This window comes from Pithys albifrons, chromosome 13 (genome assembly GCF_047495875.1).
Source record: "Pithys albifrons albifrons isolate INPA30051 chromosome 13, PitAlb_v1, whole genome shotgun sequence".
Lineage (NCBI taxonomy): Eukaryota > Metazoa > Chordata > Aves > Passeriformes > Thamnophilidae > Pithys > Pithys albifrons.
In genome coordinates, this window is record NC_092470.1 from 19,563,466 (window position 1) to 19,589,760 (window position 26,295).

At 49.6% G+C, this 26,295-nt stretch overlaps 1 protein-coding gene across 13 annotated transcripts in view; it reads right to left on the reverse strand.

Annotated features, from left to right (window-relative positions):
• Positions 1 to 26,295, reverse strand: part of MEGF11 (multiple EGF like domains 11) — a 274,889-nt gene that overhangs the window by 57,831 nt on the left and 190,763 nt on the right. For all 13 annotated transcript variants that reach the window (XM_071568006.1, XM_071568011.1, XM_071568015.1 and 10 more), the window contains 2 exons: positions 24,973 to 25,185; positions 17,930 to 18,104 (listed from right to left, as the gene is read on the reverse strand). In XM_071568006.1, the coding sequence (XP_071424107.1) occupies positions 17,930 to 18,104; positions 24,973 to 25,185 (388 nt within the window). The remainder of the gene's footprint in view (positions 1 to 17,929; positions 18,105 to 24,972; positions 25,186 to 26,295) is intronic.

Below are 26,295 nucleotides of genomic sequence, written 5' to 3' on the forward strand. Positions count from 1 at the left end.
GAAGGAGCTCCCCAGGGCAGTGGTGGCATCACCACCCATGCAAGTCTTCAAAAAACATGTCATGTGGCATGTGAGGAGAAGGTTCAGTGGTGAGCACAGCGGTGGTGCTGGGTGCTCAGAGGGATTTGGGGCCCTTAGGAGTCTTTTCCAGCCTCAGAGATGATTCTGTGATCCTACAAGGTGACCATCAGGCTGTTCCATCTTTATTCACCACAGCTCTGAGTGCTGGCACTCCCTTCCTGTGCTTTACCTTCTGGGCTAGCAGGGGCTGGGCATTCTGGCTGCCCACAAACCTCAGCTGGAGAAGCCACCTGGATAATGAGATTTCCATCCCCAGGTTTGGCAAGCGAGACCTTCAGAGCTCTCTGAGTGACAACTGCCAAATACACTTAACTTCTTAATTACATAAGAGGAAAATGCACTTGAACTATAGCACTGGCTCTAAGATTTTATTAATTATAAATGCACACCCTGTTATTAACATTTTGAACTTGATTTGGGAGAATGACCTCTGAAATGAAATGCATTCAGGTCCTGTTAGAGATATGTAAATTCTCCCTCCCTCTCCCCACCTGCCCAAGTGGATAATGCTGCAGTACAAGTCCATCCAGCTGTTAATGAGTTACTTATTCTAATAAACTGATTTCAGATGGGGTGTATTGAATCTTCACTCTTGCAATATGGTACTTTATATTTCTATCCTATTTAGTCAAATTAATCAACAGCTGTGCCCCTTATGTTGATTATTCTTTTTTTCCCACTAAGATCAGGAGGTTAATGAGGACAGTGGAATGCCTGGATGTGGTAGCCCTGCTAGGGAGGAGTGGTTCATTCAATCAAACATACACCCCTGAAAATGTTAAAGTTGTATTAAGACATTGAGCTATAAATAGCTTGATATTTTCCATCTCTGTTTTCCAAGCCAGAATGACCCATTTGGACACCAAAAACATTCAAAAGGGCTTCATTTCCTTCATCATTTTCACTTAGAAGGCCCAATCGATCAAGACATACCCCTGACATCTATCCAATGTATTACTTCTAATTCTAGGGGGTCACACCTAATTTTAACATAAAGGATGGAAAAACCCTTCTCAAGGCTGTGGGGCCAGGGCAGCTCTGGGAAATGCCCAGCTCTGTGTGGGGCAGCTCTGGGAAGTGCCCAGCTCTGGGAAATGCCCAGCTCTGCGTGGGCAGCTCTGGGAAATGCCCAGTTCTGTGTGGGCAGCTCTGGGAAATGCCCAGCTCTGTGTGGGGCAGCACCTCCTGCCCTGCTCTGTGTGGGCAGCTCTGGGAAATGCCCAGCTCTGTGTGGGGCAGCACCTCCTGCCCTGCTCTGTGTGGGCAGCTCTGGGAAATGCCCAGCTCTGTGTGGGCAGCTCTGGGAAATGCCCAGCTCTGTGTGGGGCAGCACCTCCTGCCCTGCTCTGTGTGGGCAGCTCTGGGAAATGCCCAGCTCTGTGTGGGGCAGCACCTCCTGCCCTGCTCTGTGTGGGCAGCTCTGGGAAATGCCCAGCTCTGTGTGGGGCAGCTCTGGGAAGTGCTCAGCTCTGGGAAATGCCCAGCTCTGCGTGGGCAGCTCTGGGAAATGCCCAGCTCTGTGTGGGGCAGCACCTCCTGCCCTGCTCTGTGTGGGGCAGCTCTGGGAAATGCCCAGCTCTGCATGGGCAGCTCTGGGAAATGCCCAGCTCTGTGTGGGCAGCTCTGGGAAATGCCCAGCTCTGTGTGGGGCAGCACCTCCTGCCAGCTCTGTGTGGGGCAGCACCTCCTGCCCTGCTCTGTGTGGGCAGCTCTGGGAAGTGCCCAGCTCTGTGTGGGGCAGCACCTCCTGCCCTGCTGTGCCTCACACACCTCCCAGAGTGGCAGTGCCACCAGGACAGGGTGTCCCACAGCTGCCCAGCAGGTACCCCAGTGAGGGTTGAAATCCAGGTCTGAGGGAGCCCCTCCAGCCCTGGCACCTCCCAGGTGACCCCAAAGTGCCCTGTAGATCAGGATGGATGGGACAGGGCTGTGAGCAGCCCCAGCCAGCCCTGCCATGCCTGGCTGTGCTGCTGGCACTGCCAGACCCTCCCAGCAGCCCAGGCTGGGGCACCCAGTCCCTGCTTGGGTTGGTTCTCCCCTCTGGACCAAGGGTGAGGGCCAAGAGCCAAACTCCATGAATAACTCAGGGGGCAGTGCCATCCATCAGCATCAAATATTAACCACTGCAGGGCCAGCACATCCATCTTTTCTGTGGCAGTCAATAATATGTCTTGTTCCTGTTCAGAGAGAGGGGAAGATTTTCTTGCACCAAAATTGTTATTGTTCAATATTAGCAGAGCTTAAGGACACAGTGCTGCCCTAGGTGTTGGCTGTGTTAACAAGCTCTGGCTGCTCCACCAAGTGTTTTCCCTGGATTAATGTTGCTCCAACAGATTACATCCCTTGTTTCTGTTAAGAGTACATTCCTGCTGTAAACAATGACCAACTCCCTTCAAAATCCTTTTCTGGTGATCAATACACAGACTTGTATTTATTCCTGTACATTCTTGATCAGGCCTTTCAATCAGGGAAATGCATTTTCAAAGGGGAGCAAAAAAGCATAAGGGGAGTTCATAATCCAGCAATGGTCAACAACCCCCAGCAAAGTCTGCACCCATCCTGGGTCTGTCTCAGAGTTTGGCTGTTTGAGGATGTGAAATTAAGGATTTCAGAAGTAGCTCCAATGCACAGGGACACAATTCCCTTGCAGGGCCAAGGCCTGGTGCCACTGGAGGCAGAGGCAAAACAGAAAATCAATTTTCAAGGTTTCTGCAATGCAGGAGAGTACCAGGATGCTCCTGAGCTCGGCCCAGGTTTGCAGGACAAAGCCCCGTGGGCCAGGTTTGGTCTCCAGGTTTAATTGGCAAGGGGCTGGAACCCCTCCCCTCCTGCAGGTTATGGGGGGCTGGCAGCACTGAGAGGCAAAATGCTGGAACCTTTGGTGGTCTGTGGTGGGGCTGCAACTCAGAGGAGCTTTTCACTGCAGTGTCTGATTCCAGCCCTGTGCCCAGCCCTGTCTGTCTGTGCCAGGGGAACTGCAGGGGGCAGCCCCTGTTCCCAGCCTCTAACCATCCCCTGCCACCAGCCCTGTGCCTGTTCCCAGCCCTGTCTGTCTGTGCCAGGGGAACTGCAAGGGCAGCCACTGCCACCAGCACCTGCCACCACCTCTGTCCCCAGCCCCTGCCACCGGCCCTGTCCCCAGCCCTGTCCCCTGCCACCAATCCCTGTCCTCAGCCCCTCAACAGCCCCTGTCCCACTCCCTGTCTGTCTGTGCCAGGGGAACTGCAGGGGCAGCCCCTGCCACCAGTCCTGTCCCCAGCCCTGTCACCCTCCCGGAGTGGCTCCAGGCTCGGTCCAGGGAAGGCAGGGCACGGTGCAGTGCCCTCTGGGTGCAGTGCCCTCTGCGTGCAGTGCCCTCTGGGTGCAGTGCCCTCTGGGTGCAGTGCCCTCTGCGTGCAGTGCCACCCCGAGCAGAGACACCAGTGCAGGGGCTCCCTGTCCCTGGTGCCTGTGGGTCCAGCCAAGCTGCTCAGCAGGGCTTTAGCAGCTCAGAGCACACACTGCTGGGCACACACACCCCTGGCACTGGGTGCCTGGGCACTGATGCCATCACAGACACACGGCTGGGTATTTACTGATTTCATTGTGACATTTACAATTAACCCAGAGTGGCTCTTCACAAACATTCCCTCAAGGTAAACATATGGTATCCAGCAACACAAACTGTCAGAACAAACTCATTTCCTTAATGGTGTTCCGTGGAAATGACTGTGCTCCTCATTTCCAGCAGCACTGGGGACTCTGTGCTGCACCAGCCTTGTCCTCCACCCTGCTCTCAAACCACTTAGTCATGACCTTACCATGCAGCATCTTTAGTTTCCCAGCCCTAATGATGTCCTCTGGCAGAACTGCTGTCCCCTCTGGGTGTCACTAATTACTCCCTGCAGAGGCTGTTATTGGTGCTGCTGATGAAAAGCAGCCGAGGGTGGGGAGGCTCTTGGGACTGCTCTGGGGCCAGCTGATCGCTGGGATTGATCACTGACAAATGTTCTTTACCCTCCTTGGAGCACGAGATGATGTAGCTGTGCTGGAGTTTGATACACATCTAAAATGAGCTTATTCACACTCCTTTTCCCTTTGCCCTTTTCATGGGAATGACAGGGTAAGGTGGAAAGGATGGGAAAGAGTTTTCTTATACTTTAAAAGTGACTTTCCAGCTCGTGACTCATCCAAAGACAAAGCCATTGGCAGCCTGAATGCCAAAGCCTTTCATTAAACCCAAAACCCCTTCAAGGGCCATCAGCAAAGCTGCTCCTCGTGCCCTGGGCACTCCAGAAAACCCCACAGACCAAGCAGGGACACCTTTGGGAACGAGCAGAACTCCTCTCTTTGCTTCCTGTAACCCTACAGGGATTTACAAGCCTTTACTAATGGATATCAGCATTTTATTTCACCTCTGAATTTGTGCTAATGTGCTAATTCATGCCACAAATTTCACAGTAAATGCCAAGTCCAAAATTAGTCAGCCTGGTACTAATGCTTCAATTCGATGTTTCATCAAAAGTGTTCAGCAGAACATGCACACAAACAAAATCAAACTTCATTTGTTACAGAGAGAGTAGTAAGCAAAATGTTATCAATAGTGTCAATTTTAAGTACTTACAGTACTTTATTAGATACAACTTAATTTAGTTTTACTGATTTTAGTCTTTGTTTTGAAAAGGAAGGTTGGGAGCACTGACTGTGAGAGGAGTAAAAGTTACCAAAGAGTTCCTGTGGTTTGTTATTTTCCAGATTGTTTGTACCAAGCCTGGCTGAACTTTGGGGTTCCTGGAAAGAGCTGGAATGAACTGCTCGTGCTTTGCAGCCCAGCAAACCCCAGCTGGGCAGGGATCTGTGCACTGAGTCAGGGTCCTCTCACACTGGGAATCCACTGGGAATTCACCTTTGGAGCAGAGGGTGCACAGGATCTCCCCTCTCCCTCCTCCATCACCTGAGCTCCCACTCAGCCAAAAGCAACTGAGCTCTGGCACAGTAAAGCTGATGAATAAAAGCAAATTCCATCTTTGGGAGGGTTTTTTTCCCCTCCATGAAATCAAGTGAACACAAACACAAATAAAAGCTTCATTTCAAAAATTGGATTTTGCCTACTGAAAGTCAGCAAACCTGAGCTGGATTCCTCTCAGTGAGCTCTATAATCCCCCTCACCACCAGGGACCAGTTTTCTCGTTTGCACTAAAAATATGCCCAATACCAGTCAGTTATCTGCAATTAAAAAAATCCATTCCTACTCTCCAAGTCACCTAAATATGGGCATTAAAGGAAAGGAAGAGAATTCAATAAAGAAAGCAGGCAAGAGATCTCCCCCTCCCTCCTGCTTCCCGTAAATCAGAGCAGGACTTGCTGGCAGAAACATCTTCCCTGACTTTACAGCACTTGAATATGAGCCTGGTTTGGTGTTTGGGCTTAACTGCAGAGCCCCTCGGTGTCAGCCAGGCAGTGAATACAGCACCATATAATTAAATGTATGAAGGAAAGGAGTGTGCAGAGTAAAAGAGATGATCATCAACCTCTGAACGAGGGGGTTTTATACAGTCAGCACTTTTCACCTCATAAAATACCACAAACCACATTGATCCAGGAGGGACCTCTCCAAAAACAGGGATTGGATTTAGACTGGGTGGAACAGGCAGGTCAATCAGCTCTGCCCCAGTGTGGGGCCAGCTGGATAACCAAGTTCTCCCCAGTTAAAGCCATTTAAAGCTGGAATGGGATCACTCCAGATTTATGACAGTGGGGAGGGAACAGGGGACAAACTCTCAGAATATTCTCAGTTTAACTCTGGGAAGCTGTGAGGAGTCAGACCCTGTGGGGCTCCCTGCACTCCCTGCAACCAACTCTGAGCAGCTGCTTTTCTAACTCAAACCCCATGGCCAGACCACAATTAAATGTTCCAAGAGGTAAAGGAGCTGAGGCATCACGTGCATTATTTCAAGTTAGTGGGAAGTATTTGTGCCCCTGAGAAGTCCCCCCCTGCTACATGTGCTCTTCATCACCTACTGAACTTGTGTGCAAAGTGGGGCACAGGAGCTGCCTGAGCACAGCAAAGCACTGACTCACAGCCCCTGAACACTGGTGGGAAAGAGAAAAACCAGCTGTTTCCCTCTGCCTCTTACAATGGCATCACCTGGACCACTGTGGCAAAGGAGAGATCTCAACACAGTGTGTGCAGTTCCATCATTTTCCCTCCTGGATTTGGGCAGCTCAGAGAGGAGCATCAGCCTCTTGGGGTCCTTCAGAGTGAGCTCTCAGAGCTGTCTGGGACAATCCTGCCCCACCTCTTCTTATGGAAATATCTTTGTCTGGAAGTTAGAGATGGTTTTTGCTCTGCCCACACAGCCTGAGATCCCCTTGGCAGAGCCATCATGACCTCCTGGCTCCTTTGCAGTAACAAATCCTGGCTCTGCCTGTCAGCTCTGAGCACTCTGCAAACAGGACACCAAGTAAAGCAGGAAACAAAAGGTACCATTGATACCCTCGGCCTCTGTGATGTCCTCTGGCAAGAAGATCCACAGTTTCATTATAAATACAAAGGAGAAAAACCATCTTTATCTGCTTGCTTCAACCCCACTGCCTGATTTTTAATTGGGAACCTTCTTCCACTGTGTTAAGTAGCAGGCAAGCCTTCCTTGTTCCCCCTCCCTGCAGAGTGAGAGGCCTCTCACACACCTCCCCTTGGTGACCCCATTCCTGAGCAAACTCATCCCACTCTTACTCTCATTTTATGGGAGCCATTTCACAATTTAATTACGCATTCTGTGAAAAGCACTCTCTTTGTCTTCAGCCCTGCTGTGCAATCATTTAATTGGCTGCCCCCTGTTCCTGTGTTATTAGAAATAGTAAATAACCATTCCTTGGTTGTGTTCCCTGCTCCATCCCAGCTCCACAGATCCCTATCACACCCCTCCTCTGCCCTCTGTTTTCAGAGCCAAGTTCTACCTTATCAAGTGACTCTCTATAGAAGCCATTCCATGTAAAAGATGATCTTTGTCACTACTCCCATTCTCTCCTTTGTAGGGAGGAATCAGCCAAGCTGTGTGCAATAATTTGAGATTTGGATACATTATGGATTTGCACAATACCACAAAAATGGGTTTTCCATCCTGTTCTATTCTCTCCCTGATCACTGTAACCATTCTGTCAGGCACTCAGCATTCACTGGAGTTCTTCAGACTCATTGAGGACTGGAGTTTTTCTGAAAACTCCCCCCAGTGATTTCCTGATTTCTTCCCCTGAATGGGGGAGTTAAATTAGAACTCACCTTTTGTGTATTTATGTACCTTTATTTTCCCATCATTTACTCCCCTGCATTTTTAAACGCTGAGTTTCAACCCACTCAGTTGTTCAGTGACAGAACCTTTCCCCAGATTTGCTGTCCTGACAATCCCAAAGCTTTGCACCACTTCCAAGGTTTCTTTTAGGATTCTGAATGTCCAAGAATGTCCAAGCCAGTCTCAGGTCCCTCCATCAGTGCCCACCTGCCTTGGGGTCCACACAGACCATGGACTGATCCAGGGGGAGTTTCATGTGCTGGGCACAGCAGGAATCAAGGACTAAAGCCAAAAAAAGGCATTTAAAAGAGAAAAGGTGCCAACTTTATCAACTTTAGGCTAATGGGCTTTGTGATGGCCCCTCCAGAAGGCTGGAAACCAACCTGGCAGCACACACAGGCAGGGAGAGAGCCCCTTCCAGCTCCCTCAGGTACTCTGAAATCCAAACCCCTAAGGCCAAGGAGTCCAAGACCTGGTAAAATTCCAGCTGCTCTTTGCCCTAAGAAATCAAAAGCAGAGGTTTCCATTTCTCCATGTCTGACTGTGAAGGATGAATTCTATTTATTTGCCAGTACAGTTGCACAGGAAATACAATGCAAAACTAACCTGTGCCTCAGCCCTCTCCTCAGGAGGTTTTAATGAAGTCAGTTTGCAAATTGAACTACCAGGAGAGCAGCCACCAGGCCTTTCATGCACAGCCCCACAGACAGGGTGGATACAGACACAGACATTTAGAAGCCTAACAGATGAAAGGAGACACTGCTATTGGCAAGCAGTTTATTCCTCTGCAAAATTCAGATCAAATAACTTGGTCTGGACAGAATATTGAGCTCCACTGGTTCTGAAGGAGGCCCCAGGAATGGAAATGCAATTTGACACAGCCACATTGCCAATTAAGGATAAAACACATGAAATATGTCAACCAGCAGCACAGGCAGAGGCTTTTAGGCTCTCTGTACAAAGTTGGTTCCTCTGGACCCACTTAGGAAAACTTTGGAGTTACTCTGGTAAATAAAACTGCAGCAGAGCCCAGTAAAAGTAAATATGAGAAGAAGGAGAAGGCCTGGATTGCTCAGAGTTCTTCCCAAGCTCTGAGCTCTGTGTGTGACTGAGTAAGTTGTCATTAGCAGAGGCAGACACTGAGCAAAGCCCCCCTGGTGCCCCCAGGATGATCCCACTGGAGACAGCACTTCTGTTCAGGTAAACCTGGGCTGACAACACGGAATCTGAGCTGCCACAGACAATTTCTGGAGCCTGTGCCTTGACAAGAGAGGGAACAAAGGAAAGGAAGTGGAATAGCTCATAGGAGGCCCTGCAAAGTCTCACTGGATGCCCAGACAGGGCTGCAGTCTGAGCAGCGAGGGAGGAGCCCCGAGCCCTGAGCGTCCTGTGCCCTGTTAAACACTCAGTACAAGAGCTCAGCTGCTCCAAAGCGGCCCACAAATGCCCTGAGGAGGGAGCAGGGCCTTTGTCCTGGCTCCTGCAGCCAGCTGTGCCAGGGGCAGTGCCAGGCTTTGGGCAAACTCAGGCTGCAGCCACCGCAGGAGCCGCTAATTGGTGTGGGGAGCGCTGGGAGAGCAGCCCCGGGCCCAGGGGACAGCCCTGCCACAAAAACACTAAAACTGACAGAATAAAAACTGCCAGCACAATCAATAGGGCAGCAGCTCGGGCTGGAAGGCTGGGAACACACAGGTGGCCTCCACATAATGATCTGCCCTGCTGGGATCAGGATGGGGATATTCTCTCCTGTAATTCAGCAGAGCCAGAAGAATCCATCTGTGAGCTGTTACTGAAAGGCTGGTTTAGCCCAAGGCAGCTCCTGGCACTGAGGGCATGGCCCTTGTTTCCCAGGTGACAGGTGACAGGGCCACCTCAGGGCAGGGCTGACTGGCCTGGCTCCCCCTGCCCTTTGGGGATGGGGCAGGACAATCTGGGGGGCTCACAGTGCCCCTGAGGGGCTGCCCCAAAAGCCCTCAGTCCCTGTGCTCTGTGTCCCCAGGAAAGGTCCTGCAGGGACCTTGGAATGGGTGACACAGCCAGGCCACCAAACCTGACCAGAGGCAATGGCTTCTGAGGGGACAGTGGCAAAAAGGCTCTGAGGGGCAGCAGATTTGCTGCTGCTGGGAATGGGGTTTGTGAGGGACTGAGGCCAAGCCATGCCCTGCACAGCCAAGGGGACACCACCCTCAGTCTGGCCTGACCTGGCCTGGATCACACCCAGGGGCTTTGGGATGCAACACTTTCCAATCTGCCATTAGTCCCAAGGGCCCACAAAAAATAAAAGCACAGTCATTGTATCCTCATAAATACGTCCTGTTGTGTGCAGAGAAAGGTGTAAGAACATTCAGAGGGCGCCAAGGGAAAAGATCTCAAGATATGACTCAGAGTCAGTTTTCATCTGGTCTGTGAATACACAAAAACCTTGACCAGCTCTGTTTCTGTGAGGAATGTCCCACAACACTGGTATGAGATGGTTTGATTTCTCTTAATGAACTCAGCCCTTCCAACTGCAGCTCAGCTGTGAGAAAAACTCCTGTCCAACGAGAAAGTGCCAGTTCCTTCACTTCAAGAACATTTCCCCAGCTCACTCTTAGGCTGCACAGAACAGAGAGGGTTTTCTTGCCTGCTTGAGATCCCCTTCTTGTTCCACATCCCCTTGTGAAGTAATTTGCAAGCTTAAAGAAATTATCAGATGAGCTTTCAGACTTATCTCTACTTAGAAGACATGAAGAAACTGCAAGTTTGAAGGACAGTGCAATCCTCAGAGACCAAACCAGCAAGAGGGGTCTGGGATGCAGCCACAGTCAGTACAGAGGACCTGGTTGTGCTGTTGTGACTGTCTCACAATTATTAGGATTTTTATTTTTATCCAGTTTTCAAACACCATGAGAATATAATTTTCTCCCATCACAGTTTCTATTCTCTCCCCTTTTCCTCCATTCTCTCACACTTATTTAGTTGAGTTTCCTGTATTTCAGATCCCTCCAGCCCTCAGACTGACACATCTGCTATCAGAGCCTGCTTTTCCTTCCTGCTGCCTTTGACAAAATGAACCTCTCAAACCTGCTCAGAATACTCTGAATGCGCCAGGTCTTTCTGCTGTTCCTTCAGCTGCTTCCCACTGCTCCCTGACCCCGACATTCCTTCCCTCTGGAGCTGCTGTTGGGAGCATCAGGGACTGCCCTCCTGGGCTCCTTCTGCCTTCCCCTCTCTGTGTCTCTTGACTTCAAGGGTAGCAGAGGAACTATCAAAGCTACGGCAGGATATTCCCAAACTTCTTAAAATTAACTCTATTAACAACTTCTGGGTGCTTGGGAGAAATAAAGGAAAACCCAGTGGGGACATGGGAATCACCTCCCCTGTCATGACTTAATATCAGGGTTGGTTGAGGCAAAATCCTTTCCTTTCCCAGGCAATGTGACCCTGATAGTGCAGGGGGGATTATGTGAGTTGAGGTCCATGAGCCCAGCTGAGTGTCCTGTGCCAGGGACAGTGTCACAGGAGACCTGCCATTGTCACTGTCACTGCCACTGCAGCAGGGCAGGGGACACCAGGGCAGTGAGGGCAGAACTCTGTGGCAAACAAGGCTCTTGTAGCTCCACAAATTGTTTTACTTCTGTTATTAATTAATAATTCATTGTGTGCCAGCTCAGACCCTCCTGGGTGCCCTTCCCTGTCCCCCCTCCACCAGGGATTGGAGATCAGGAACACAAATGGGACACCAGGGAGAAGAAAATGCATCTTCCTCGTGCACTTGGGTAATTCATGGAGCCAGAGTGGGCAGCCCAGCCCTGGTGCCTGAAATACTCCAGTTAATTGGACAACTGCTGTGCCAGGAAACCTCTCCCCCACCTCCAGCAAGGAAAATTTATACTGGTGGCTGGTAACAAGAACATCTTGATAAAATGGTTGAATTTATTTTACACCTAGAAATGAAAAGAGCTCCTAACAAAGGGGGGTAACTGATATGCTCTGTAAATCAAGGATAAAAGGACAGAGCTCCATTGAAGATTCTCTCCCCTCGTCTTTTCTTTTGAAACCCTTTGATGAGGTGCCCTGTTGCTCTGAGATGAGCTTCCACTGAAGCACTTTTGGAATTATCTCAAAGAGAAACGGATCATTTAAATGAGTGAAAGCCCCCAAACCAGATCTGCTATCTCCAACCTTGGCTCATGTTTTATACTGAGAATTTGGGGAAATTCATAAAATAATTTTACTACTCAACCAGGGGCTTATGAGACAAAAAAGTCTCATTCATTTTTTTCCTGCTTCCTTTCTGAAGTGGTGAAGAATGACACATTTAGAATAAAGATGAAGGCAAATATGTAGAAGAGGGGGGAATGCTCTGATAAATTTGTACCTTGTGTGTTTGGAAAACACCTACAGGCAATGACTCTTCAAATTGCTCCAGAGCTACCTGGGACTTTGGTCCTTCAGGGAAAATTCAATTGAAGATAAGGTGCTCCTTTCTATTTACTTTTTCTCTCTTTTAGACAACAGAGAGAATTTTCAAGGTATAGGACAGGAGAGCAGGTTTCCATTTTTCTTAATAGAGAGGGAAGGATTGTTTTTCTTCTCCTGTATGGTTTCTTCAGGGAACAGGAGACAGAAGGAAGCCAGGTATGGGTGGAATGCCCAACAGACTGGACCTGTAAGTCCTTCTGAACTCTACACATAAACCACTGTCCTCCCCAGGTCATTTTCCCCCCTGAGCAGGCACAGTGAGCACACTGAGAGTGGCCTGGGAGTGTCTCTGTGCAGAGACAGAGTTTGTTACACACTTGCTGTGCATGTGAGCAGCTCTACAGCACCACAATACACACTTATTTTAACTAAGTGCTCCAGCTGTTGTTTATTGTGTGTTCCAGGGCCTGCCTGTAACTCCAGTGTGCAGGCAGGTTGTAAACTTTCCCTCTGATGTAAATCTTGGAAGAAATTTGTACCCCTGTGGTAGAGAAAACATTATGTTGAGAAATTCTGGCATGCCAGACAAAATTATGGACTTCCAGACCCAGATTAAGCCTCAGTTTCAGTCCTTAAGTGCCCAGATTCCCACTGAGCCCAGCCAGAGATCCAAACACACAGCACTTCCATAGGGATATATTTAAGGCATTAATTAGGTTTTTAAAATGCAGTTTTGATGCAACCCAACAGAAGATGCAAAGGGCTAGAGGTGCACAGCACTGGGATGGATCTTGGGAGGTCCCAGGGAATCCAAGTAACATTCCAAAAAGCTGGAAAATCCTGTAGTTAGAGGTCAGCACTGCCACAATTTCCATACCTTGGCCTGTGTGGGATCTACCAATACAGTGAAGGAACAGAGAAATGTCAGAACAGATTCTTTCATTTGGGTGACAAAGTGCCTGCTCTGCTTGCCAGCAGTGCAGGGTTCAATAAAGGCAGACAGGCCTTCAAAAAATAGCAGCATAAATAGATGAACTCTTTAAAGTAATACAAGTTCTGTCCTGTGGCTGTGAAATATGGCCCTGAGTGCTGCTCAGAGCCCTCCCAGGGCCTGGGCTGAGCTGGGTCTCAACTCCCCTCCCCACAACAGGCAGAAAGGAAGCACTTGAAGTGAAATCCATTTTCACCAGAAGAAAACAAAGCATCCATAAAGAAACAAAGGCCACATCATGGGGTGAGGGCTCCAGACAGGCACTGTTTGCAGGGAAGCTGCAATTAGCTGAGCAACAGAGAGGGTGAACTCAGTTGTATTTCAATAGCATTTATAATGATTTCAGCAGCTAAAATGCTGATAGGTACATGCAGGGGGTTGGTTTCAAGATTTCCTTGTGAGACACAAGGTCAGGATTCCTGTGGTCTCCCATCATATTTAATTCATATCCTCTGGCCTTCTTTGCCACATTTATTGAATTACAGGAATAAAATTCAATGAACCAAAAACAAAAGAAGACACTGCAAGGCCTGATTTCTTTCACAGCTGAGTTCAGTGGGCCTGCAGCAGAGCCTCTTGGAGCAGGATTTGGAGGGAGAAGAGGGACAAGTGAGTACAACCCCCCTCACCACCCCCTAATTGCATCCAAGTAATTTACTGCACGGAGTGACCCTTTGCACGTGGGAGTGAGGATCCAATTTCTCCCAGCCCAGACTCTCCCCCTGCACTTTTTAAGGTTCCTTCCTGTGTGTGTTCACCACCTTCCTCCTTGCCACAAATGAGGTGGCAAAAGTGGCTTTGCAAACCCCTCCTTCAGCAGAGCATCCCTGGCAATTCCTCATGTCAGTGCTGAGAGGCAAAGGCTTCAATGTGGCAAAACAGCAGTGCCAGGAAGGGCCCTCTTGGTGTGCTTGGAATGATGGATGATCCCCTGCAATCATCTTAGTTAAACTGCTCCAGTCTCCTCCCCTCACAATAAACACAGGGCTGTGGTGGGGACTTTGCTGCTGGAGCAACAGGAGCAGCTCTGGGTGACTGGGGAAAAGTCTCCTCTGCTCCCATTACTTCAGAAAGTCTCCTCTGCTCCCATTACCCCAGAAAGTCTCCTCTGCTCCCATTACCCCATTTGTACTGCCCTGTTGCTGCTCCAGGACCTGCCTGGTCTGGGGGTCATCACTCAGATTCCTCAGCTACTCTTCAGTCAAACCCACAGCAGTTCAGACACCCCCAGACTTAAACAGAGCACAGTCACATCAGAACCTCACACAAACACCTTGTTCCAACTCCCAGCAATGACTTTACAACAGTGTCCTTTGCTTTTAGAGCTACAAATGTGCAAATCTGGCTGTGGAGTCTGACCCAAAATAACCAGCAAAAAACCCCAAACAAACAGAACATGTTTTGAAATTCTGTCCAAAACTGCAGGCTCACCACTACTTAACTTTGGCATTTGAATTTTCGGAAATGTCACACATAATAAACAATGTATTTTTTTTTCTAAGCTACAATGTACATTTTTATTTTACAACTGGAATGTGCTGAACTCCCCAAACCCAAGTGCTCTGCTCAGGTGCAGGCCAGGCTGTGGGATGGCAGCCCCTCCACCAACACAGCTAACAAAGGTGACCAGATGCTTTGTGTTTTAATGGCCTGTTCTGCATCCCAACAAAACTGTCCCTGTGTTGGCTGTGGGAGCAGATGATTCATCCCCAGGCCCAGCCCAGCTGCCCCGACACAGGGCATGGATAAAAACACACCATCTGTGCTGGGCTCGGGGCTGGGCAGGGCTTTGCCAGGAGAACCCCTCCCTGCCAAGGTCCAGTGGATCCAATTCTGCAGTTATATCCCATTATTTTCCCTTCCTTAGAACCCCCTCAGCCTGCTCAGTGCCGTGTAGATCAAATATTTCTGCCCATTTTAAGATGGTTTTATGCTTTCCAATCAAATGGCAGAATTCCTGCCCATGTGGCTGCATCAGCCAAGCCAGAAAAAGCAAGAGGGATTCATTTATGGCTTTCCTGAATAATTAGCTGTGCCCAGCTCTGCATCAGCACCACTCCATGCCAGCCCTGCCAGAGGACACATCCTGCACTCAGGGATGGCTGTGCCACCTCTCCCAGAATCCAAGGGCAAAATTGCACCCCCAGGCAAAGCTCCTGCTGCCTCAGCAAGAGCCAGGCAGGAATATCTGAAGGGAAATCAGGGTGGGAGGGTGTCATTGAGAATGGGCACTTGCAGCCCTCTGGCCCCACAGTCCTGCCAGCAGCCCCCTGTCCCTGGCCAGCAGCATTCCCAGTGGGAATGGGGCAGAGGGTCCTGGCAGTGCCCTGCCCAGCAGCATTGCCAGTGGGAATGGGGGCAGAGGCTCCTGGGAGTGCCCTGCCCAGCAGCATTCCCGGTGGGAATGGGGGGCAGAGGCTCCTGGCAGTGCCCTGCCCAGCAGCATTCCCAGTGGGAATGGGGGGCAGAGGCTCCTGGCAGTGCCCTGCCTAGCAGCATTCCCGGTGGGAATGGGGGGCAGAGGGTCCTGGCAGTGCCCTGCCCAGCAGCATTGCCAGTGGGAATGGGGGGCAGAGGCTCCTGGCAGTGCCCTGCCCAGCAGCATTCCCGGTGGGAATGGGGGGCAGAGGGTCCTGGGAGTGCCCTGCCCAGCAGCATTCCCGGTGGGAATGGGGCAGAGACTCCTCTGAGTGCCCTGCCCAGCAGCATTCTCAGTGGGAATAGGGGGCAGAGACTCCTGGCAGTGCCCTGCCCAGCAGCATTCCCGATGGGAATGGGGCAGAGGGTCCTGGCAGTGCCCTGCCCAGCAGCATTCCCAGTGGGAAAGGGGCAGAGTGCCCTGCCCAGCAGCTCTGGCAGTGCCACACAGCCCCAGTCCTCTGCCACGCACACGGTGACAAATCTGCTTCCGAGGCAATAAATTAGCAATTTCAAGGCTTTACTTCCCCTCCTGGACTAATTGCCAGAGATTATAGTATATTATGTGAGAGCAATGATACTAATGCCTAAATATGCTTCAGTGATTATAGAGCCATCCTCAATAACCAAGCTGTTTAAATGTCAATGCAAGAAAGCTCTTTATTATGAGATTAAATATTATTTTGCAGCAATGCAATAGGAAGTTCCCAGGCTCCCTGCCTGCAGTGATGCTGCCTTGGGGCAATATACACTGGGCAAGCTTTGCTTTTATAAATGTGTACAGTAAAGGGTCCCAAAATACTTCAGTGCTGCAAGCTTGAACAGCACTCCTGATAAGAAGGGGGATCTTGGCATCTTTTATTTTGTGTTTGTTACCAACATGCTGCTGCCTTCATCTTCCCTCCACTTGTGTCTCACCACTCTATAGAGAAGAGAAATCCTTATTTTCTGTTAGTGGGAGTTGGGAATCAAACCTCAAAGACCTTTTCTTCCTTTTTTTTTTGTTCATCTCCAGGTACCAGTATCTTGCACAGCCACTTCTGAGTCCTGCCCCTCACACCCAAACAGATTTCTTTATTCCTGACACTGAGACAACCCCTGGAAACTGGGGGGAAGCTCAACATGCAGGTTCAGCTGCTGACAGAAAGCAGAGAACAAAAGTGTCTTTGAGCCCTAAATCCAATTGCACAGCTCTGGAGATGCCAGTTGGTGATCACAGCCTTGGTGTGGACTTAGAAGGGAGGCTCAAAAGGCTTTAACATCCCACTAATCTCATACAGGATCTCCTCTCTATGGATCTTGTCACACAGCTGTGCAGCCTGTCCCTTGATTTCTAATAAACTCAGTAATTAGAACTCATAATAGCATTGAAAACATACAGATAGGCCTGTGGGGACAGATCATGTACAATTAAGGACATAGAAAGACAACTGCTCGTGAAGTTTGGTGGAATTCTCTCTTTAAAGCAATCCTTTCCCTTAGGAAGTGCTGTTTCTTAAACACAGCCTGCCCTTCTCCTCCAGGGTGTGCTCCTGAAGAGAGGAGAGGCTTCATGTGTGGGTGAAGGGAACTTACTGGGGAGACTTCCCTTCTGCCCAGCTGCAGCAGGGCCAGTACCTTCTGCTGCAAATTCTGAATTTCTGATGTTTCATCTTGTCTGGTTCCTTCAGCCATTTCCATCTCACCTATAAAACTAATGCCTGTTTACCTGCCAATGTCTGAAGCTCTTTCTGATGCTCAGGTAAAAGACACCTGCCACACAGGCTCAGAAAAGACATAAATTGCTCTATCATTTGCAACATTTTAAAATATCTTCATCTATTAAAATCACACTGTGACTGACAAGGAACATGCTGAAAGGCCAAGAGAATTCTTTCTCTGCTCTTCCAGGCAGACAATAATCTGACATCCTTTTTGTTATGTCTTGACTTAGAATATAGGATGGGAAACCACATCTCCCTTCCTGGAACAGTAATAAACTTACAGCAGAGGTGTTAAGGAAACAACCAGGAGAAGGAAGTTGACATTCTCAAGGGAGAATGATGTGAACTCCTCACAGAATGGGGGAAATGATGTGCAAATATCATTTGAATTGGGATTAAAGCCCCTCTGTGGCTGAGGTTCCCCAGACCCCCAGCACCATCTGAGCTGGGATTAAAGACCTCTGTGGCTGTTGCAGCCAGGCACCCCCAGCGCCATCAGAGCAGGATGAAGCCCTGTGTGTGCTGCAGCCCCAGCCCCAGCCCCATCTGAGCAGGATGGAGCCCCCTGTGTGTGCTGCAGCCCCAGCCCCAGCCCCATCTGAGCAGGATGAAGTCCCTGTGTGGTTGTTTGCAGCCCCAGCCCCAGCCCCAGCCCCATCAGAGCAGGATGAAGCCCCTGTGACTGTTCCAGCCCCAGCCCCAGCCCCATCAGAGCAGGATGAAGTCCCTGTGACTGTTCCAGCCCCAGCCCCAGCCCCATGTGAGCAGGATGAAGCCCCTGTGACTGTTCCAGCCCCAGCCCCAGCCCCATATGAGCAGGATGAAGCCCCCTGTGTGTGTTGCAGCCCCAGTCCCAGCCCCATGTGAGCAGAATGAAGACCCTGTGTGGTTGTTTGCAGCCCCAGGCCCAGCCCCAGCCCCATGTGAGCAGGATGAAGTCCCTGTGACTGTTCCACCCCAGCCCCAGCCCCATCAGAGCAGGATGAAGCCCCTGTGACTGTTCCAGCCCATCCCCATCCCCATGTGAGCAGGACGAAGCCCCCCGTGGTGCCCACACTCACCGTGTACCCAGGGGCACAGGAGCAGGTGCCGGTGATACCGTCGCAGTCGGCGCCGTTGTGGCAGGGACAGGGCACGGCACAGCCCTCGCCAAACCAGCCTGGTGGGCACGTCTCGTTGCAGTGGAGCCCAGCCCAGCCAGCCTTGCAGCTGCACTCTCCAGACAGGGGATGGCAGCTGGGGAACAGACAGACAGACAGACAGACAGCAGTGAGAAGTGGACAGGAGGGAAAGCACAGCCCAGGACATTTTACACAGCCAGAGCCACACTAAGAGTGGGACAAACCCAAAGCTGTTCTGGTGAACATCAGCAGCTCTATAATGTTGGAAGTGAAGAGGAAACATGGTGCTAAATACCAGCCTGGCACACTCCCCTCCAGGCACCTGCAACTGCCACAGCACTGGGTATTTTACACTGTGAAGTTCATGCTCTTCCCTTCTCAGATCAATGTGCCCTGGGGCACTGACAGCCCCACACTGTGATTAATGCACAGGACATGGATGTGCTGGACCACCTGGCTGTCACACAGCCACTAAAGGTGTTCAGGGCTAGGAGAAATTCCAGTGGATGGGGGAATGCAATCAAGAGAGCTGTGGAGATAAACCTGAGTTCTGGGGCACAGTATTCTGTTCTATTCTGCCCAGGAAGGTGGTGGAGTCACCACCCCTTGGACGTGTCCAAAAACCACGTGAATGTGGCACTTGAGGACATGGCTCAGTGGTGAACATGGAAGTGGTGCCAAGTTCATGACTGACTGCACTTGATGAGGCATTTTCCAACCTAAATGATCCTATTCTATTCTATTCTATTCTATTCTATTCTATTCTATTCTATTCTATTCTATTCTATTCTATTCTACTCTACTCTACTCTACTCTATTCTATACTTAATTCATTCCATTCCACTCCATTCCATTCCATCCCACCTCATTGTCACTCGTGTTTCAGAAGTGTCACCCCAGCAGAATTTTCCAGCAGGCAGAGGAAGAAAGTTCTTTGGAAGGTAAAATCCTCCTCCTCCTCAGCAGAGTTTTGCAGGGAACATTCAGCCCCAGTGCCCAGAACTGACCACCACCTGGAGCTTTGGGATTTACTTGGAGCAGGAGTCCCCAGGAGCCCTGGGACTAAACTGTCCAGCCCTCAGTGAGAAATAATATTGCTACAAATTCCATTTCCTTCATCATTCTCAGAACAAGGAGGACACAGCTCTGCAAGGTGGCACCTCTCTACAGACCCATCTCCTGGGTTTTGCCTCACAGAAACAATGCATTTTCCTTTACAATTATTTCCTGCTACAGTTTGGGATTGTAGACATGACTGAATGGGTTTCTTTACACCTATAAAATTAATATTGTACATGTTCAGTATCAAGGCAACCTCATAAACCATAATTTCCAAGTATGTTTCAGGCAATTACTGGTAGGAGAGGTTGGTCATATAGTGTTGGGACTAAGAAGGATCAAATTTTGTAAGTGTCATATGTTTCATCATAAATAGTGTTTTACTGACTAATTAAAACAATTAATCAGCTTAACAAACTACCATCCCTGAAATTCTTCTGACAAAGCAGTCCCTGAAATTATGGTTGTTCACAAAGCACCTTTTAACATTCAGATGAAAATAATAAAAGCTCATTTTTCCCCTCTGTGTCTATTAATCATTGCCCAATAGGAACAGAAAGCTCAACATTAAAGAAGTGTTTTAAAGTGGATTTGGTGTTTCTCTGTTTCCTCCACTCCTGCAAGTATCATGTGCTGCCATGAGAGCTGCATCTCTGGGCTAAATTAAATCTCTCACAGCTAATGTATGATCAGGGCAGTTGGAATCAGTCTATGACAATTCAGTTGAAAATACTGCACTGGGGAAGGGTTTTTACTCTGACATTGGCTCCTCCATCACCAGGGACAGCTCCTTTGCATGGGATACAAGCTCTGTATTGAGGATTAAAAATCCTCCTGATGTGTAGTGAAATAAGAAACAAAAAGCTTTGCAGAAGAATCCACAGGAGATGGGGGGGCTCAGACCCCACCCCAAGGGCCAGGAGAAGGCTAGGACCATGTTCTGCCCCACTGAAGGCTTGTCCACTCTTCCATGGGCCTGTGAGCCACGAAAATCCGGGGCAGATCTTGGGTCCTTCCATCCATATGATCCTCCCACTGAAGCAAGAACAACTTTGTTGTCAGCCCGGGCAGAGCAGGGTTTGTTCTTCTCCTGCCCCCAAAGCATTTGCCTGGCAACTGAGGGGCCTGATGCAGCCAGGACTGGAGCAGGGCTGACATTCAGAAGCTTCACCAAAGTGCAGAACAGCTGGTCCCTTCCCAGTCCTGCCAGGGAATCTTGGCCATGGAAATTACTCTTTCTGCTTCTTTCTCCCCATCTCTAAAATGATGCCTTTCCTCCTTTGGAAACCCTTTTAAGGTCTGCAGCTGATACCACTAAAGATGAGCTGTCCAAGGTGGGACAGGGCTGTCCAGGGTGGGATCAGAGCTGTCCAAGGTGGATAGGGCTGTCCAGGATGGGATCAGAGCTGTCCAAGGTGGATAGGGCTGTCCAGGGTGGGATCGGGCTGTCCAGGGTGGGATGGAACTGTCCAAGGTGGGAACTGAGATGTCCAAGGTGGGAACTGAGCTGTTCAAGGAGGGAACAGAGCTGTCCAAGGTGGGACAGGGCTGTCCAGGGTGGGATCAGAGCTGTCCAAGGTGGGATAGGGCTGTCCAGGGTTGGATCAGATCTGTCCAAGGTGGGATCAGAGCTGTCCAAGGTGGGATAGGGCTGTTCAGGGTGGGATCAGAGCTGTCCAAGGTTGGAACGGGGCTCTCCAAGATGGGATGGGGCTGTCCAAGGTGGGATGGAGCTGTCCAAGGTGGGATGGAGCTGTCCAAGGTGGGATAGGGCTGTTCAGGGCACACAACATTGCTGAGAAGTGTCCCAGGAACCTTCCTGCACTTTGGAAGCCACTGCACGATCCCTTTGGAGCCCTATTTGCAGCAACAACAGATTCTTTTTTAAAAAGTTTACTCACTAAACTGAAAAACACAAAGGATTTTTGACCTTTCTTTTTTTAAGCATCTAATTTTGAGGAAATCTGAGGAGAGCTGGAAACTTCCTTAAGGCAAACTGGAAGAAGAAATGCTTTAGACAGCACAGTCTGTTCCAAGTTCTGAATTTGTTCTCCACACATCTTTCAGCCAAAACCACTTCTTCCCAGAGAATTTCCTGACTTTCTCTTTATACTTCAGCACTAGTTATCTTATCTTCATTAGCAACAGCCCTAATCCTTAGTTAACAGGATTTCTGTCTCTGGGAGTCCATTCTACATTCACATTTCCTCAATGAAATGCCTTTTTCTTTAAGGCAGTGGCCACAGTGACACTGCAGGGCCACTCCTTCAGCCCAGCACTTCCAAGCCAGCCTCATTCAGCACATTATTGACTCAGGTCAAGGCCAAACTTCATGTGAACTCCACGGGGTTTGGTCCTCCCGGATCTGTCAGTGTGCAGGCAGGAATCAGAGCCCCTGGAGATCTCCCCACTCCCCCTGACAATAATTAAATTAATTGCCCTTCTCCTGCCTGTGACCTTGGGCAGATGTCACCAAAGCACAGGGCTCCACTCCCAGTGCTCCAGAACGAGGGTGGCCAGGGCTATTCCAGCTGTTCACTTCCCTCCCTGCTTTAAAGAGCAGGGCAGGATTATTCCCTCCCAGCTCCTGCAGCCTGTCTCAGCATGGGCTTTTTGCAGAGGGGATTTTTACCCAGCTGTCTCCTTTCCTGTGGAAGGACAGTCCAAGTCCCCCACACTCTGTAAATCACCTTTTCTCCATCTCAACCGTGGGGTTGTTCCAACGTCCTGTACAAAGTGTCTTTCCCTGTGCTCTGATGCAGAAATGATTGGATGATGTTCTTCAGCCCTTACCACGCTGGAGGTGATCACACTGATCTCCTCAGACATTAGAACAGATACATCTATGAAAATGGAAAAGCTGCTTGTGCATTTATGAATGTTCCTCCTCAATCTGCTCCTCAAAGTCCCCAGAACTTTCTGTTCCAGTCAACTCTCCAACAAGCAGATCAAATGAGTCACAACCAGGGACTCTCACCTTCCACAAGTGTTTATTTAATTATCCCACACACTTGGGGATCACAACAAGGAGCCAACAGCTCCAACTGCTTCAGGGGAAGAGAGGTGGTTGTCAGGAAAGAACCACTTTGGAAGGCCCCAGTTGCATTAGGAGGGATAAACACTCAGGGAGGATGGAAGGAGGAGGGTGGGAAGAGAAGTGCACTGTGTGGCACTGGTTACACAATCAGCACAGAGCTTTGTTGGGAGCGTGGAGTGCCTTTGGAAAGGTCATTTGCTGTGGCTCTGGCTCCTTGGCTCAGCAGCTGCCAGCTCTCTGCAGAGCCCATTGAAAAGGGGAAGGCTGAAATCCCACGGATGAATGGAAGAACATTTGCAGATCTACAGCTTGCTGATATCTCTTTGTTCCATAACAGCAGTGATAAGATGCAGGGAAAAGGGAGATTTTATCAATTGAGAGACCAGACTCATTTATTAAGGAACCAGAGATACCATCTCAGCAGAGGATGCTCAAGGGAGGCTGATGGAGCTGTGATGGGAGGGAAGGAATAAAATGTTCCCCTCAGACAGCAACAAGGAGCAGGGTGTGTAGGAATGGCCACAAGCCCAGAAAAGAGCTGGGACAGGACTCAATTCTCCACCTTTCTGAGCTCTCTCAAACCTGAGACCTCCTCTCTCCTCACAGCTGGACTGTGCCACTGTGTTCTTTCAGAAAAGACCCCCTGGCAAACCCTCAGAGCACCCCCAGGTAGTTCTCTGAGTAACACATGATGAATTCCTGCACCCTCAGCCCCTGCATGGAATATGCAGCTCCTGCCTCAGGGGGGTTGTTTCTGCAATGATTCCATGATACACAAATAACCAGAGAGCTCCCTGTGAGCCCCAACCCTTCAGGTCCTGCCTGCCAAACCCATGAGTGTTGCAGCTCTCCTGCTGTGCAGCACTTGCCTCACCACAATTACAAGTTTTTAAATAACCCATTGTGAGCTCTGACTTTCAGCAAACCAAAGCCCCACCACTCAGAGCTGAATTCACAAGGAAAATCACCTGTTTATTCCCAAGACTGAGACAAACAAGGTCTATCTCCAGCGCACAGACTTGCCTGAAGTGTTTGTGTGTGTGTGAGTGTGAGTGTGCACACCAATTAGGAGCTGTTGATTGCAACCACAACTGAGCTGTTTATATTCCAGCAGGAGCCCAGGCAGGTTTGTCACCATCAGCAGGACAGTCAGGTCCCCACCTGCAATGTCTGAATCATAGATAGAAGGGTTGGAAGGGACCCACAAGGATCATCGAGTCCAACTCTCAAGTCAGTGGCCCACACAGGGGATTGAACCCATGACCTTGGCCAAGTTACAGCCAAGTTTTAACCAACTGAGCCAATCTCAGGGTCTGCATCAAGGGCATCAACTCTCCCACTCCCTCTGAAGCCCAGACAGCCCCAGGCTGGCTCTGCCAGCTGAGCAGGAATGGGCAGCAAAGGCAGGGCAGCAGTGGGAGCTTGGCACAGAGCAGGTGAGGGAGGTGGCACTCCAGCCCATGAGACAGCTCAGGCCAAGGGGTCGGGCTGCCCAGGCTCCTTCACTGCAGGTGAAGGAGGGAGGAGGCTCCAAACAGCAATTCCAGCAGTCAGGAAACAAGGCAAGGAGTTACAAAAGGTAACAAAGAGGATAATAGGGAAGAGTCTTAAACTCTTCCCTTTTTTTTCAAGGTTTGGAAAACTTATTCAAGGCTGCAACAGGAAAGTCAGCTCAAGGTGCTCGAGTGGCTCTGGCTCTCAGCAATGAGAACCTCAAGAATAAGATGCTAACAAAAGCCAAAAAGGGAATAAAACATCAAACCCTGACCTTTTAAGCGAGGCTCATTCCCTTGTGGGTGTAATTCCCTGGTATTTATTTTCCTGAGTGTTTCCCCCACACACAGTGAGTGGAGAGCAGGCTCACAGGAGGAGTCTGTGGTGACAAAGGCCCATGTTCCAGTCCCACAGCCTGGCTCAGGGTATTGATTTCACTCTATTTATGCACCTGCCTCAAGTGTTTTCAACGAGGTAATTTGCCATGAGACATAAACTGAAGCAAATGAGGTTTCATTTTGAAAGCCCCCTTGCTGCCTACAGATCTAACAAGAAAACTCATGGCATAAAACCAGACAAAATGATGGATTTGATTGAACATATCTCTACTTTTAAAACTTGAGTGGATTTTTTTCACATATATATGGGCATCATCTGATGGTCCTTGTGCCTAGAAGGCTTCAGCTACAGGACAAAGCTTGTGTCAGGCTGTCTCAGATGTCACCAGAACTGCTGACAGATCCATGCCCAGCAGTGGTTGGACTGAAGCTTATGAATCATAGAATGGATTGGGTTGGAAAAGACCTCCAAGATCAGCAAGTCCAACCCTTGATCCAACTCCACTGTGATCACCAGCCCAGGGCACTCTGTGCCCTGGGCTAGTGATCACAGTGGGGTTGGATCAAGACAGTGGGGTTGGATCAAGACATGGTGGATTCTCACTCAGTGCCACATCCAGAGAATCACAGAATCATGGAATGGATTGGGTTGGAAAAGACCTCCGAGATCATCAAGTCCAACCCTTGGGCCAACTCCAGTCCCCTTTACCAGATCATGGCACTCAGTGCCATGGCCAAGCTCACCTTAAAAACCTCCAGGGATGGGGAATCCACCCCCTCTCTGGGCAGCCCATTCCAATGCCTGAGCACTCTCTCTGCAAAGAATTTTTTTCTGCTCTCCAACTTCAGTTTCCCCTGGCAGAGCTTGAGCCCATCGTGCCCCCTTGTCCTATTGCTGAGTGCCTGGTTCTGAACCTGAGTGATTTAAATCAGAGTTTTGCCATCCAGAGGAACTGTGTTTGCACTTAAAACTTCAGAGAAAAAGGCAATGTGTGTAGTTAACTGAATTCTTCCCAATGCCTTTACCTGCCCTGGAATCCACACGAGGTACATACCTGAGAGTGTTGGTGACATTGCAGGGACATCTCTTGTTGCACTTGAGGCCGTAGAGCCCCTCTGGGCACATCCTGTCCTGGCAGTGGGTGCCCTTGTAGCCGGGCTCGCAGGTGCAGGCGCCATTGACGTGGTAACACGAGGCCCCGTTGCGGCAGTCGCAGCTCTGCGAGCACTGGAAGCCGAAGGTGCCGATGGGACACTCCTCCTGGCACCTGCAGGGGCACAGGGGGCACGGGGACAGTCACAGCCAGGGCCTGGGACACAGCAGTGCTTTGGGCAAGGAGCTAAGGTTAGCTCAGTTGGGTAAGACTTGGCTGTAATAATGCCAAGGTCATGGGTTCAATCCCCTGTGTGGGCCATTGACTTGAGAGTTGGACTCGATGATCCTTGTGGGTCCCTCCAGCTCAGAACAGCCTGTGAACAGTCTGTGATCAGGCCCAGCACCACCAAACACAAAGTCAGAGCTCAGTTGTGGCAGTACCACACTGTGGACTGATGGTACCACTGAGAGATGGGACACCCAGGCCATGCTGTGACCCCACTGCAATAACCTCTGCCAATTGTTGTTACAGTAAAATCAAAAGAGAGCAATTCAGATCTATAGAAAAACCCTGTGAGACTGAGCTATCAGCCAGAGGCAGCACGGAACTCAGCTGCTGCTGGCTGGTAGGGAGGAGGTTACTCCCCAAGAATTCACATAGTAGGAATTCACAGGACTCTGCAGGTGCAGGAAAACAGCCAGGATAAATAATATAAACATGAGACTTGTGAGAGATAGGCTTTAACCAATTGAAGTATCTGGCGTGGTGGTGTGTTAACTCTTTTAGCCAGTAAGCTGTAGTCCTAACCCTATATAAACTGTGTGCTTTGTGTAATAAAAGGTCTTCACTATAAACTTCATAAGCTTGTTGGTGAAGTCCAGTTCCTCCGCCGTTTATAAATTGTTTACTTTAGCCAATCACACCCTGCACATCTGCACCAGCTGATGCCACCTGTGCCCACAAAGGGCATCCTTCTCTCCTGACAATTCCAATTGACAATCCCTGACAATGACAATGCCATTCAACCAACCACAAGAAACTGGCATGGAATGAATTATTAAAACCTCCTCTCTCTCTCTGACAGGACTGTGCACCTTCCCTGCAGGCACATGATCCTTTCAGTGATTTATGTTGTCCAAATGTAACCAAGCCTTATTTGATCCTTCTTTTCACAGAATCCCAGACTATTCTGAGCTGGAAGGGACCCACAAGGATCATGGAGTCCAACTCTTAAGTCAAGGGCCCACATGCTGAGGGCTCAGAGGAGTGTGCTCTAAGCAA